The sequence below is a fragment of the Arachis duranensis genome, chromosome 6 (assembly GCF_000817695.3).
Source record: "Arachis duranensis cultivar V14167 chromosome 6, aradu.V14167.gnm2.J7QH, whole genome shotgun sequence".
In the NCBI taxonomy this organism is placed as follows: Eukaryota; Viridiplantae; Streptophyta; class Magnoliopsida; order Fabales; family Fabaceae; genus Arachis; species Arachis duranensis.
The window spans coordinates 108039455-108052325 of record NC_029777.3 but is presented as its reverse complement, the minus strand read 5'-3'; the positions used below and the strand labels follow the sequence as shown (position 1 = coordinate 108052325).

The window sequence follows — 12871 nt, the reverse complement described above, 5'->3', positions numbered from 1 at the left end:
TAACAAAAGAAAATAATATAATCAGTGTCAGTGAATAAATATAATCTTGCAGTGAAGTAAAATAAAAACATTATATCACTTCAAAGAGATTATGTGAGAAAATTAAAATCAATAATTAAACGATAATTCAATAATTCAGCAGCAACAACAATAATTTAATTCAGCAAGTCAGAACTAAAATCGTAACAACAGCAACTCAGAACAAGAAAAAAAAAAAAAAAAGGCAAGGGGGCTTTTTGGACCATAGTATTAGAATAGAAGAAAAGATGCAGTGTCTGATATTGTAATGGGCCTAAGCCCAATATTAAATTAATTTGGAAGCTTAACCCGGCCCAACTCGGCCCAACCCAACCAATGCTCATATGTCATATCCATAACCAGCCGAAAACCCTAGCTACTGTCTTCTGTTCCATTCCGCCTCACACAGACACAGGGTACAATAATAGTCCTCTTTCCATTTTGATTTGGATTCGATTTTGACGTTTAGTTTTTTCTAATACCAACTCTTTCTTTTTCCATTTCAATTTTTGTTCGCAGTTTTAGCAGCTCTTGATTCCACAAAACCCTAGCTTCAACCATGAGGTAAATTTTAGCTTCCACTGTCAAAGATTTATGTTTTCCCCTCATTTTAGTCATGGATTAATAATAAATGTTTGGTGAAAACGAAATGAATCTCTTGAATTTTTGTGAAATTAATTAATTCGCGATATGAGTGTTGATTTTATCTCTGTTTGTGTGTGTGTCTGTGTGTGCGCGCGCGCGAACTGTATAGTAAGCTTCAGAGTGATGCGCTGAGAGAAGCCATCACAGGAATTGTGGCTGATTCGAAAGAGAAGAATAGGAAGTTTGTTGAGACCATTGAGCTCCAAATTGGACTCAAAAACTATGATCCACAGAAGGATAAGCGTTTCAGTGGTTCTGTAAAGTTGCCACACATCCCAAGGCCCAAGATGAAAATCTGCATGCTTGGTGATGCTCAGCATGTTGAAGAGGTAAGCTTGTCTTCCAATTCATTTTCTGTTGTTGTATCAAGACTTCTTAGTTATAAAAGTAAAATGGTAGCTCCTTTTATTTTTGTAATTTGGTTATTGTCATACATGACCCTTGATTTATATTGGATATGATAGAATAAGTTGATTCGTAGAAATTACATATTTATGTGAGAAAATGCTGTATCTAATTGAAGTTTTTGGCTTAACATTAACGTTTGTAACAATCTGGTATTTGAAGTGTGTAAATGAGATGCTTGATTTGAATGACTTTGCAAATGCTGTGCTTTCCATTTTGTTGTATGAATGGAGTATCTTGAAATGACACATTGGCTGCACTTGAAGAGAGCAATGACATTTTATGATTTGATGGAAGTGATATTTTGGTTGTGTTTCAGTGCTGCATGTGTGATTGTTGTGTGTAATGGTTGCCATGTTTGTTATGTTGATTGAACATATAATTTGCAGGCTGAGAAAATAGGATTGGATTGGATGGATGTTGAAGCATTGAAAAAGCTTAACAAAAATAAGAAATTGGTGAAGAAACTTGCCAAGAAATATCATGCTTTCTTGGCTTCTGAAGCAGTCATTAAGCAGATTCCTCGTCTCTTGGGTCCTGGTCTCAACAAGGCAGGCATGTATATTTGGATTTTAAACTTTTGTGCATTTCCAGAAACTTGTTAAATTGTTATGATTTAGATAATTTTATTCATGTGTGACATTATAGTCTTCCTGTTTATAGTTCTTTTAATTGTCTACTGAATGTAGTGTTCATTTTGTTTGGTAGACCTTATATGTTGTGCGTATCGCTTGAATTTCAGTTTTCACCTTTTGCTGCTTTTGAAATTCCTCCTGACTTTGCAGGAAAGTTTCCCACACTTGTTACCCACCAAGAATCTCTCGAGTCAAAAGTTAATGAGACAAAGGCTATGGTCAAGTTTCAGCTTAAGAAGGTGCTCTGCATGGGAGTAGCCGTTGGCAATGTTAGTATGGAAGAAAAGCAAATCTTTCAAAACGTACAACTGAGTGTTAACTTCCTTGTTTCCCTGTTGAAAAAGAACTGGCAGAACGTAAGTATTCCTCCGTCCTCCTCCGTCCTCCGATGTTTGATGCATTGCTATTGCATTCTTCATCTATCTCTGACATGTTCATGACATTACCCCTTTTATTATTGACTTAGTTTGCATGTTTGTTGATTAGTGTTTATTCCCTGTATTGTTATTTTTAATCCATGGGTGTATTTAAATTCTTTCATCTAGCCAAATCATATAACGTGCAATATTTATTTTACTTATTTCAGGTTAGGTGCTTGTATCTGAAGAGTACCATGGGAAAATCTTACCGTGTGTTTTGAGAGACTTGTTTTTTTATCTTTGAAATTAAAATTCTGTGAAATTATGATCAAGATTTTGAGTATCTCACTAGCATGACAGATATTTTCATATTATTAAAGTTTTGTCGGATGAGTTTTTTTGTTTATTAATATTTCGTTCATGGTTTGGCCTCTAAAGTCTAAAGTGGTTACCGGCATTGGATCCTATTTTTGGTACTTCCTTCCTTTTTAATCTTTTTATTCCATTTCGACGTGGTCTGTGACTTATTTAATAGTTAATACTTGTAGCGGAAGGACAATCGTAAACTTGGTAAATCATGTACAATAAACTACCGTTGTAGATTTTACTATTATTTTACATTGGTGCTTTTTATTTCCATTAAGTTTATAACTTTAGATGATCATAATGGAATTAAATCACAGTCGATACATTTCATTCATATAAGGTGGATTACCTATTAAGAGGTGTGAGAGTATATAGAAAAAAGCTATGAAATGGTATGACATGGGTCAATTCTGTCATCCAACAATTCATTCGACAGTCGAAACAATTTAGTCAATTTAGTTGTGAACCCCTAAGTAATATCTGTTTTTTTTCCTTTATTTTTTCATGATTCCACGAAGTATATGTTTATAGGGATTTTTTGTTTTTTGTTTTTGTTTTTGTTGAAAGTTAAACCTTTTCCAGCCAAAAAGAATGAAATTATTAAATGAAAATAGATAGTTATGCACCCATAGTTTTTAATTTTTGATCGATAGTATTAAATTGAAAATATTTGTATTAACAAAAAAAATTGAAAATATTTATATATTTAATGTTTTTTTAATTGTAAAAGGTCTTTTAGTAATTATGACAATAGGAGGATATATCATTTTACATAAAATAAACAGCTTCCGCAAAATCCGTTTTCTGTATATCCTAACGAAAGAAAAAAGACAATAGGACAATTTAATTTATGAAGACAAAACATTCATTGAAAAATAGAAGTTAAAATATGTGGCTTGTATAATGATATAGTCCATTGATGACCCAATCTTGGTGGGTATGCCTTGTTATCTATCAAGTCCTAATCTCACGAGTTATTCTGTTATTCACATGATTAAAAGAAATTAAATTATGTTTCCGTATAATTTTAGATAATAATGTTTTAGCACTTAACAAACCCCACAATAAATGTTTTATAACCTTAGGACATATTTGTGCATGGTCCTCATTGAATCATATACGGTTGATAGCGACACATCAAAGCAATTATAAAGTATAATAACTAAGCTTTGATTAATATAGATATTTTTTTTATTATTTAAAAAAGGACTAAGATTGGATTTAGATTTGAAGGCAGACAATACAAAATTAGTGGGTGCTACTATCTTTTCAATTGAGATTACTAAGCCAAAAGTACCACTTTTGATAAAAACCAAATAGATTGGTACTCCTTAGATGTTTCTTTAAACAAGAACTAAAACCAATATATATAGCCTAATAATTACATTAATTGAGGAGTGAGTACTATTTCATTTTCCAGTTTTCTTACCCACACCTCATCTGAAAATAGAATTGTCGTTTGCATTGCATTTTTGCCATTTACTGATACCTTTTTAAGAATTTCGCTAAAATGGAAATAATGATTCTGAAATTTGAACTAATAAGTAGTTTTCAACATAAGTAGAAAGCTTAAAAGAAAGTGCACTTGTATTTACATTGAGAAATTAGAGGTATCTAACTTTAGATTATTTTGGAGGTTTAGCACATAATACACTTTAAAGATCTTAGAGTGAATATTTTTCAGTTTCTCATCTTTTTAAGAATAACTTACTTTAAATGAGTTTATCCTTTCAATTTACACTAAAATGGATGTGTTGATTTTCTTTTTGAACAAAATCACTAATTAAAAAAAATCCCTATCAACTATTAGTATAAGATCCTTTTAGTGTTAGCTAATCTATTATTTTCAATTATTGACAAAAGTTGAACCCCAAACCTTACTGAAAATAAATAAATATTGAATAACCAAAACAAGTGTGGATAGACAATATCCTCCATCTCTCTCCTCAATTATATCCATTAGACATAAAGTTAAAAAATTATAATCTTTTTTAAAAAATATATTAATTCAATTTTCATAGTTAACAGAATATAGTAAAGGGAAACTTTTTTATGTTTTCTCTAACTTAGGCTTCGGTATACTTTGATTCTTAAATTCTTATAAACATAGTATAATACAACCTATAAATCTTCTCAAATGTGCATTTTAATTTTAGTTACAATGTCAAATAAATACTAACCAAACTTATCAAATTTATTTAGGCGACCATTAGTTGTACTAAATTTCTTTAGAATTTTTTTTTAATTTTCAAACTTAGTCATATAATACTTCAGATTATGAAAAAATAGATTCGAACTCCCAACATGTGTTTAAGCGGATTAGTGAGCTAACCACTAGACCAACCTAAAAAAAACGACTAAATATGAAATTTACATATTTACAAAATGAATATATTTCTTGCTAACTTGACAAATCACATCTTTACCATTGAAATCAATAAAAAGTAAAGAAACTCTATTTATTTGGGTAAATAATAAAGAATTGAATTAATTTTTTTAAAAATAATTTTAACAAGATTTGAATCCTATGCAAAATTGCAAATATCAACATTGTATAAATTATCGAAATAGTGTAAATGTTTTGTTGTCTGTCCGTGATGATTGTTGAAAGTAACATGAGTGAAAATAAAGTTTCAACATACATGTTTGTATAAAAAAGACCAAAGTGACACCTCATTTTAAAATATTCTTAATATATAACTACCATGCATGCATTTTATATTCTTTCTTAGCTTTCTGTCCTATATGATGCTACTCTGAATAATTGTTCTCTTTGTATGGACTGAAATTTTGAAACCAAGATTCTCTTGATCATTGGAATTAATCATTCTTGAATGGACGATACATGCAGTGAATCCATATTAACTAATAAGGGTAATTGAATATCATAGGCTGGAGGAAGTTCTTAACCTAAAAAAAATGACTGCTACATTAACATCAGACATATATGCATCCAAAAAATCTCTAGAAAGACACACATCAATATTACATCACTTTTATTATGTATTCGATATTTTTTAACTTTTGGCCGGGACATTTCAGTTAAACCACCATAATAATTATTAAATGTGTGTTGATCACTAATGCACAATTCTAAAAAGAAAAATTTTAATTTAAATTTTATGATGAGTAAATCCATTATTTTGTTCTTAACTAAATATGGAGGATAGGCCAACGAGTTATATTTCAAATGGTATAGTCTCCACATATTTACCTAGATGTTGCGGATTCGAATTTTACTCTTACCTTTGGAAAAAAGATAAAAGGATAAATCGATCATTGACTTCTTAGTCCCATCTAAGTCTCTGAAAATTTAAAAATACATTTAAGTTCCTGAAATATTCAAAATCTGGACATATCAATATATGAGTCTAATTTATCAAATTTTAAAAACTCTCTCAAGTGTGCATCCATATCAACTAGGCCAGTATAACGAAAATCATGTTTAATTTTTCTGTTGAGTCTGACAGATCTAAGTGAACATGAGGGATCAATATGTTTTGAAAAGGTAGGGAGTTAAATGTATTTTCAAATTTTCCAGAACTTAAATGTCGACGGATCAAAAGGTCAATGATCTATTTGTCTTTTTCTAAAAAAAAACATGGAGAATAGAGTTGTGTTTTGGATATTAAAATGACAAATTCATCTTTGATAATGTAAAAAGTTGACAAATTAATTCTTTCATATAAAATTTAACACATAAAAGATATTCGATGTTTGACCTTTTTGAAATTGTGAAAAATTAGATGGATTATTCTTAAATATTTTTTACTAAATAAAGAGTGCTGCACTCGTTAATTAAACAAATCTATAAATGTACTTATTTTTTTTCAGAACGTATTAACAATTGTCAAAATGAATTTCTAACCAATAAGAATTTGAATCTCTATCCTTATTTTCAAATTCTATCTGGGAAAAAAAGGAAAAAAATTTTGAAGGACAATTTGTGATTACTCTTATAATAATATTGTTTGTACCTAATTACATTGTATGGTATCATTGCTTGTGACTTCATTAACTTCCAAAACATTCCATATATTATTGTGACTATATAGTGTCTGTCCTCAACTTTCAGATATGCTAATTGCAACATCTTTTATTATTACTTACTTATCCTTCAAACTTTAGCCTCCTTCTATGGCTTCATCAACAACCAAACCACAAAAAAGGATTAGAGATTTTCTCACTGAGCAACAAGAACCTTTCATATTAGAGGTTTACCTTCTTGAGAGACAACACTCTTCAAAATGGTGGAAAAGATTCAATGGAGATTCTGATGGAAATAAGAGTTCTAATGATGAGAAATCAAGAAAGAGAAAAAAGGCTATGCTTCCTTTTTACAAAGTTCTTCTACCATATGGAAAGAACGGAAATTCCTTATGGCCAAATAATAATGAAGATCACAATTTGTTTTCTACAGAAACTTTTCAGAGGTATATATCTAATCCTTAAATATGTTTTTTAACTACAAATCTTTTAAAGTGTTTAATTTGAATGCATCAATGTAAAAAAGTTTAATATAGATAATAATGTATTACCAATTTATCACGTCAACAAAAATATTTGCCTTAACTTTTAACTATCTCTTATTTTAATAGTTATATAAATTCACAGAAATACTATGTGCACACCAAAAATCAGCCACTATGTATTTGTATAGTATTTGTATATGTATAAATATGTATGTTATATTTTAATATGTATATTATACTAATTGCTGATTTTGGTGTACGCATAACATAGTATTGTTGATAGATTCAGAAATTTAATTGGTTGACAATGTTGTAAGGTTTCATATGTAACATTTAGACTTAATCTATCTTTATTTTTAATTTTTAAATTTATATATTGTTTTCTTTTGTTGTTATAAGCATTGGAAGGCAGCACCAGAAACGCATAGAGAGTAGCCTTGTTTCAATGGGAAAGATACCTGTATACAGAATTCCACATGGTAAATATCTTTGCCATTATCATATACAAACACAGCTTTTACTTTTATTGCATCAAATCTATATTATTATTGTCTTTATATAATATTTAACCCTAAATATTTTGTTTCCAAATTATTGATTAAGATATGACTAGTTGCGGTTTTTTCACCGTGGATTTCAGTATAATCTCCCATGTTCAAATATTTCTTTCTTTACGTGTATATTCCCAAAGAAGAAAAAAACGGAAATAGTAAAAATATTGAGTCATGTTCTTTAATAGAAATGTTTTATTCACATTGTGTTTTAGACAGTCATTGACATCCGTGAACAATAGCTTAAATAAGTATGAATTTCATTATGCAAGTTGAATATGATTATTAACGAGTAAGTGTATAATTTGGTCCATAAAATTACAATTAATGCACATTTTACATCTTAAAATTTCAAAAATATCAATTAGTCCTTAGAGCATCTCCAATACTTAGTTTTAATTTCATTTTATTTTGGATTCCGCACAATACCACATAAACATTTGTGAGACCATATATCATAAAATTGATTTGAAACTCAATTGAAATTCGTCACTCTAATGCTTGATTTCATTTCAATTTAACGACGTTACATAACAAAGTTACAATGTTTCATTTAATAGATTTAATAGATATATAAATAACAGTATTTTACTAATCTTTTTTTAAAATAATACAGTATTTCAAAGATTATATCAAATGTAAATTTCAATTTTAAATCAGTTCAGTTACTATAAAAATCAAAATTGATACTAAAAAAATATCTTATTGGAGTTGCTCTTAAAATTATGTTTTGTAAGATATTTTAGTCTCTCACAAATCGGTACTATTTTGTTAATAAATCGCATTGCATGCTAATGTATCATTCAACAAAATTGATGGATTTATACTGTTGATGAAACCAATATGTTATTTTGACGTTTACATAACTAAAAGTGACATTTAATCTAAAACACTATGTTAAAATAACATGACTTATCATTGTATATGAACTCATGAGTATGATGTGCTGATGAAACAGTAGCTGCCATATGGAATTTACTTGGAGAGTCAGTGAAGAAAGAGAATTGTACCAATACCAATAAGCAATCAGCAGAGTTTCTTATTCGGCCAAATACGTCCAAAAAGGTAGTTCAAAAGATTAAAAGACTGCTATGTGCCCGTGAGAGAGATATTTCCATAGTGGTCTTCCAACTAAGCAAGAAAAGGTAAAACAATGTTATAAAGGACCCATTTGTGAGGGAAAAAAAGAATGCGGTCGGCAAGGTGCAAACCTCAAGACTATGGATTACTTGAGTTCAATAAACGAATGGAGGAACATGGAGGAACAAGTGAAAGCCATTAGTGTTGAGATCACTGACCATATATTGGAAGGTATTAACAACGAAATTGTATTAGAATTTATAGCAACTTAGGCAGACCAATCCTAGAGTAGAAATCAAACACACAAAAAGCTCTCCTACTTTGGAGAAATGATTTTAGTTATAGTTTAATTGATTTGGAAAACTAATTCAGATATAATCTGCTTATTACTTGCGTTTGGAAATAATTGTCAAATTATCCGCACATTGTTCAGCTTGTAGAACTAAAGTTGATTTTTTAAAATTTGGACTTGCAAATACACAAGTACTCAAAAAACTTCGTAAAAGTGGACATGTTATTGTTAATTGATAAATCCAAGGAGAACCAACAGATTCTAATTTTTTACATTTGAAGTCAAATATCCTAAACATAAATGTTCCCCAAGAAAAGGGGAGTTTAAAAGAACTAAACTAATATTAGACAACCCAAGTCTTGAAAGGATGCAGGCAAAGTTCTGAATCTCATAACTGCAAAAAGGTTAGCAACCTAGCGTCTAAATCTCTGCATCATCACCGAGTTCCCCGTCTTCAAGTTCTTCATGGCCCCCGGTTTTCCGGGAACCATCACGGTGCTCCCTCTTGTGTCTTCTATGCCGGGTTTCATTGTCTGATTCTGGAGAGTTTGCATGCTGCAAGATAGTTGCATTCATTTCACATGCTTATTCTAAAATGTTACAAGTAAAATCTAACAATCAAGATGATGCAGAAATATCAATGACCTTTCGAGATTTCTTTCGGTCGCTGCCGTGCTTTCGTGATTTCTTAGACTCTTCTTTTTCATCCCTCTCGGAATCCACATCCTCTACACTGCTGTGTCGCCTCTTCCTGTGTTTCCTTTCCTTATCTTTGTCTTTTTTCTTCTCTTCCTTGAAACCATGGCTTTCAATATCTTGGTTTTCACTATCTGTGTCGTCCTTCTTATGCCGATCTTTAGACTTTTCTTTCTCGCGTTCTCTATCCTTCTCTTTTTTTTCCTTTTCTTTCTCCTTCCGTTTCTCTTTCTCTTCTCTCTCTTTCTCCTTTCTGGCCTGCAGATAATTTTTTTTTTTTTGTAAGAATAAAATGCGGTGTATTGACCCTAGACCCTTAAAATAAGTTAATAAAAAAGACATATTTCTAAATTATGAAGCCATATCTTCTCACAACCAATTCAAATAAGTTATGAAACCAAAAACTCAGATAAATAAGATTTGCACACCTTTTCCTCTTCACGCTTGCGTTCCTTCTCTTTAGCTTTTTCCTTTAGGTATGTAATGTACTCCTCAAATACTTCTCTACTGTAGTTTTCATCCCCCATTGATCTATAAGTAAGTGTAGGACATAATCATCAAGAACAAATACTTCCAGGATGGACAACAACAGTATTCATGGCACAACCGACTCAGTAACTTGAAACAGAGAACAACATGTACCTGTACTCTTGTGTCTCCTCAACAAGTGGCTTGCAATCCTCCCAAGTTGAAGATGTAGTAATATCCTACAAAATTAGATGATGACACTTTCTAGTAATAATTTACCCAGTCAAATAATGAGAAACAAGAATTAGATAACTGGAAAAATCTCAGTTTACCTTGAATGTATATAACAGGTTAGTTAAGTCATCAGCAAGGCGCTGGCGCTTCTTAGCTTCTTTCTCCTCTTTCTCTTTAGCTCTCTCTAACAAGTCTTCGAATATAAGCTTAAAAGAGAGAAAGAATCAAAATCTGATAATCCATGTTGCAAAGGAATACAATCTCCAGCATGCACATGTGACTAAGTTTATTGAAGTTGATCAAAAGAATGACAGAGAGACCCATACAGCAATTTAGTGAATGGGAAATTTCAAATCGAGGTAACTTAGACAACGGAAACATTTCATTTTATTCTGAGATAGTGTTTTTTCTTTTCTCTTTTCAAATATCAAATATAAATATCCAAGCAAATCCTCATAGAACAATATCCATAACGAACAGAGTTGAAACTAATGTAATAAGTTTCTTCACCACGTTGCTGATAGTATTAAATTTATGTAAGATTTCTGAAAGTAGTTTCCAATGTAGTAGCTAAATATTATACATCCAAAAATATAATACCCACAATTTCTTGCATTGTGTTGCCTCATTAAATTCCCTCTTTAGACATTGGGAGAGTAACTATTAATCTCTGATTTCCATAAAGTAATTTAACTACTCTTAAATTATTATATTTTTGGAGCAAGAAATGAAACTAAAATAACAGAAATTACAACCACAATACATTACCTTCAAATTGATCTCTGATATTGTTTCGCAACTAGCTTCTTCCAAGATAGCAGCCTTGAATTCCTCAAACACCGAAGTGGACACTACAGTGATCTACTTGATCAACGCATGAAACAGAGAAGCAGGTTGTTCATCAAAATAAAAACTACAGATAAAGCAAAAGAAAAATATATTTGATGCTTAGACCATACCTTGCCTGACTTAATTATATCTTTTATCAGTGTCTTGTCTTCATGGTACTGTCAACACGGAAATTTAATACTTTAGGTTGATGTGAACATTTCAAAAATTTTAACAAATACGGTAAGTTAAACAGATCACTCACAATACTAGAATTTATTCCATTCCCAAATCACAAATGACCCGAGAAGATTCAATCAAAGAAATTAATGGAGCTGGAAATATATGAGAAATCGTATTTTCTTAAATATATTTCAATTCAGACAATTATTGACATCAAACTCAGAATATTTGAACAGAAAAAAATAAAAAACATAAAATACAGAATTAAGTCTTGCTCCATTTGATCAGGATAAGAAACAATAAATATTCAAAAGAAATGACTCAAAATAGAAATTAGATAACCTGATTTTCAAGATCTTCTACTACATCCTCAAACAAATCCTTAGGAGTGGAACCAGATGTGTTCGATGCGACAGCTTGATATTGAGGAAAATCCCTAACCTGGGAAAATGTGAACACCAGAAAAGTATTTCTGTTACCATATTATTCCAGCTTTTCATCACAAACAATGAAAATATGTACTACCTTCAAGCAGTATTCTCTCCATTGAGTTTTAGCATTAAGAATTCCAGCAGCAACATGTTCTTCCAACAACTTGCGGAATGCATCACGATTTTTCCTTTCACCACGACGAACTCGCTCCTATATGTAGTCATATAAATAAATACACATGCAAACATATGGGCCAAGACACAACAATTCAACAAATGACATTTTAAGGGTCTACCTTCTGTACTCGTTTTTGCTCCTCTTCTTCCTTTTCCAATTCACGAATATAGTCCTGCCAATGCCAATCTCAGCACACAGATCTATGATATATGCCAACTATAACTATAACTATAACAGCTGTACCTGGAAAACAAGCAAGCGGTCAATTTTTTCAAGCCGTAAATATCTATCATCGTCCTCTAACCGATCTTGGACTTTTCGCCATGGACTGTGAACCTAAAATGAAACCCAAAAAGAGAAAATTGACTAAATTAGGACACGTTGAAGAAGATAGAAACAATTACAAGTTTACAACAGAGTTAAACATTTTTAAGTAATATGTACCTTCACATAATCACATGACTCCAAGAATTTCCTGTATTCTGCTAAATTCCGCCTGTGTTCCTCAGCAGCATTTTCCTTTTCCTAAACAGCATAACAAGGAATAAAATTTTAGACATCTTTGATTGTGAAACCCTAACCTCTATATTGTTATATTTTAATCTAAACAGCTGTTTTTCCTACCTAATATTTTATAATTCTTCTCCCTACACCCAATATATAATCAGACAAAATCTATACAAATTTGAGGAGAATATGAAAAAAGCTAAAGTGGAACGCAGCGACAGCAACTAAGCCCGCGGGGGGAGGGATTTTCCCCCCAAATTCGGCTAGCTATGTGATAGAATCCCATTTCCCACATACTACCCCTTATTGCTAAGGGCTGTTGAAGGAAAAATTGGCATCACTAAGTAAGGACAATCCACACAAAGCACTCGAAAAATTTTATGCAGGCTTCTTGAGTTTATTATATATATATATATAGACTAAAATGAAACATAATACCTAGAAAGATTCAGATTACACATGTAAACAAAAGATAAAACCTGTCACCTTTCTCTCGAGTTCCACCATGTAGCTCTCAAATAAA

At 31.1% G+C, this 12871-nt stretch overlaps 3 protein-coding genes across 4 annotated transcripts in view; 2 read left to right on the top strand and 1 right to left on the bottom strand.

The window, feature by feature from the left end:
• Window positions 1-364: 364 nt before the first annotated feature.
• LOC107495846 (60S ribosomal protein L10a) lies at window positions 365-2499 on the top strand. Its single transcript, XM_016117045.3, has 6 exons — window positions 365-434; window positions 538-582; window positions 773-992; window positions 1458-1623; window positions 1854-2059; window positions 2290-2499. The coding sequence occupies exons 2-6, from the start codon at window positions 578-580 to the stop codon at window positions 2341-2343; spliced, it is 651 nt and encodes a 216-aa protein (XP_015972531.1). The 5' UTR covers window positions 365-434; window positions 538-577; the 3' UTR covers window positions 2344-2499.
• Window positions 2500-6556: 4057 nt separating this feature from the next.
• LOC107495682 (uncharacterized) lies at window positions 6557-8956 on the top strand. 2 transcript variants are annotated; one of them, XM_021125520.2, is made up of 3 exons: window positions 6557-6861; window positions 7300-7379; window positions 8413-8956. In XM_021125520.2, exons 1-3 carry the CDS (start codon window positions 6566-6568, stop codon window positions 8598-8600), a joined length of 564 nt encoding a protein of 187 aa, XP_020981179.1. In that variant the 5' UTR covers window positions 6557-6565; the 3' UTR covers window positions 8601-8956. The 2 variants fall into 2 exon arrangements, with proteins under 2 accessions (XP_020981179.1, XP_015972339.1); XM_016116853.3 differs by having other exon boundaries at window positions 8410-8956.
• A 139-nt stretch (window positions 8957-9095) lies between these two features.
• LOC107495793 (pre-mRNA-processing protein 40A) overlaps window positions 9096-12871 on the bottom strand; it is a gene marked incomplete in the record, with an annotated part of 9307 nt that continues 5531 nt past the window's right edge. The window contains 13 exon segments of the mRNA XM_052262848.1: window positions 9096-9378; window positions 9469-9777; window positions 9948-10050; window positions 10162-10226; window positions 10320-10427; window positions 10990-11082; window positions 11181-11228; window positions 11575-11673; window positions 11758-11874; window positions 11960-12013; window positions 12085-12177; window positions 12286-12366; window positions 12835-12871. Of these exon segments, the coding sequence (XP_052118808.1) occupies window positions 9244-9378; window positions 9469-9777; window positions 9948-10050; window positions 10162-10226; window positions 10320-10427; window positions 10990-11082; window positions 11181-11228; window positions 11575-11673; window positions 11758-11874; window positions 11960-12013; window positions 12085-12177; window positions 12286-12366; window positions 12835-12871 (1342 nt within the window).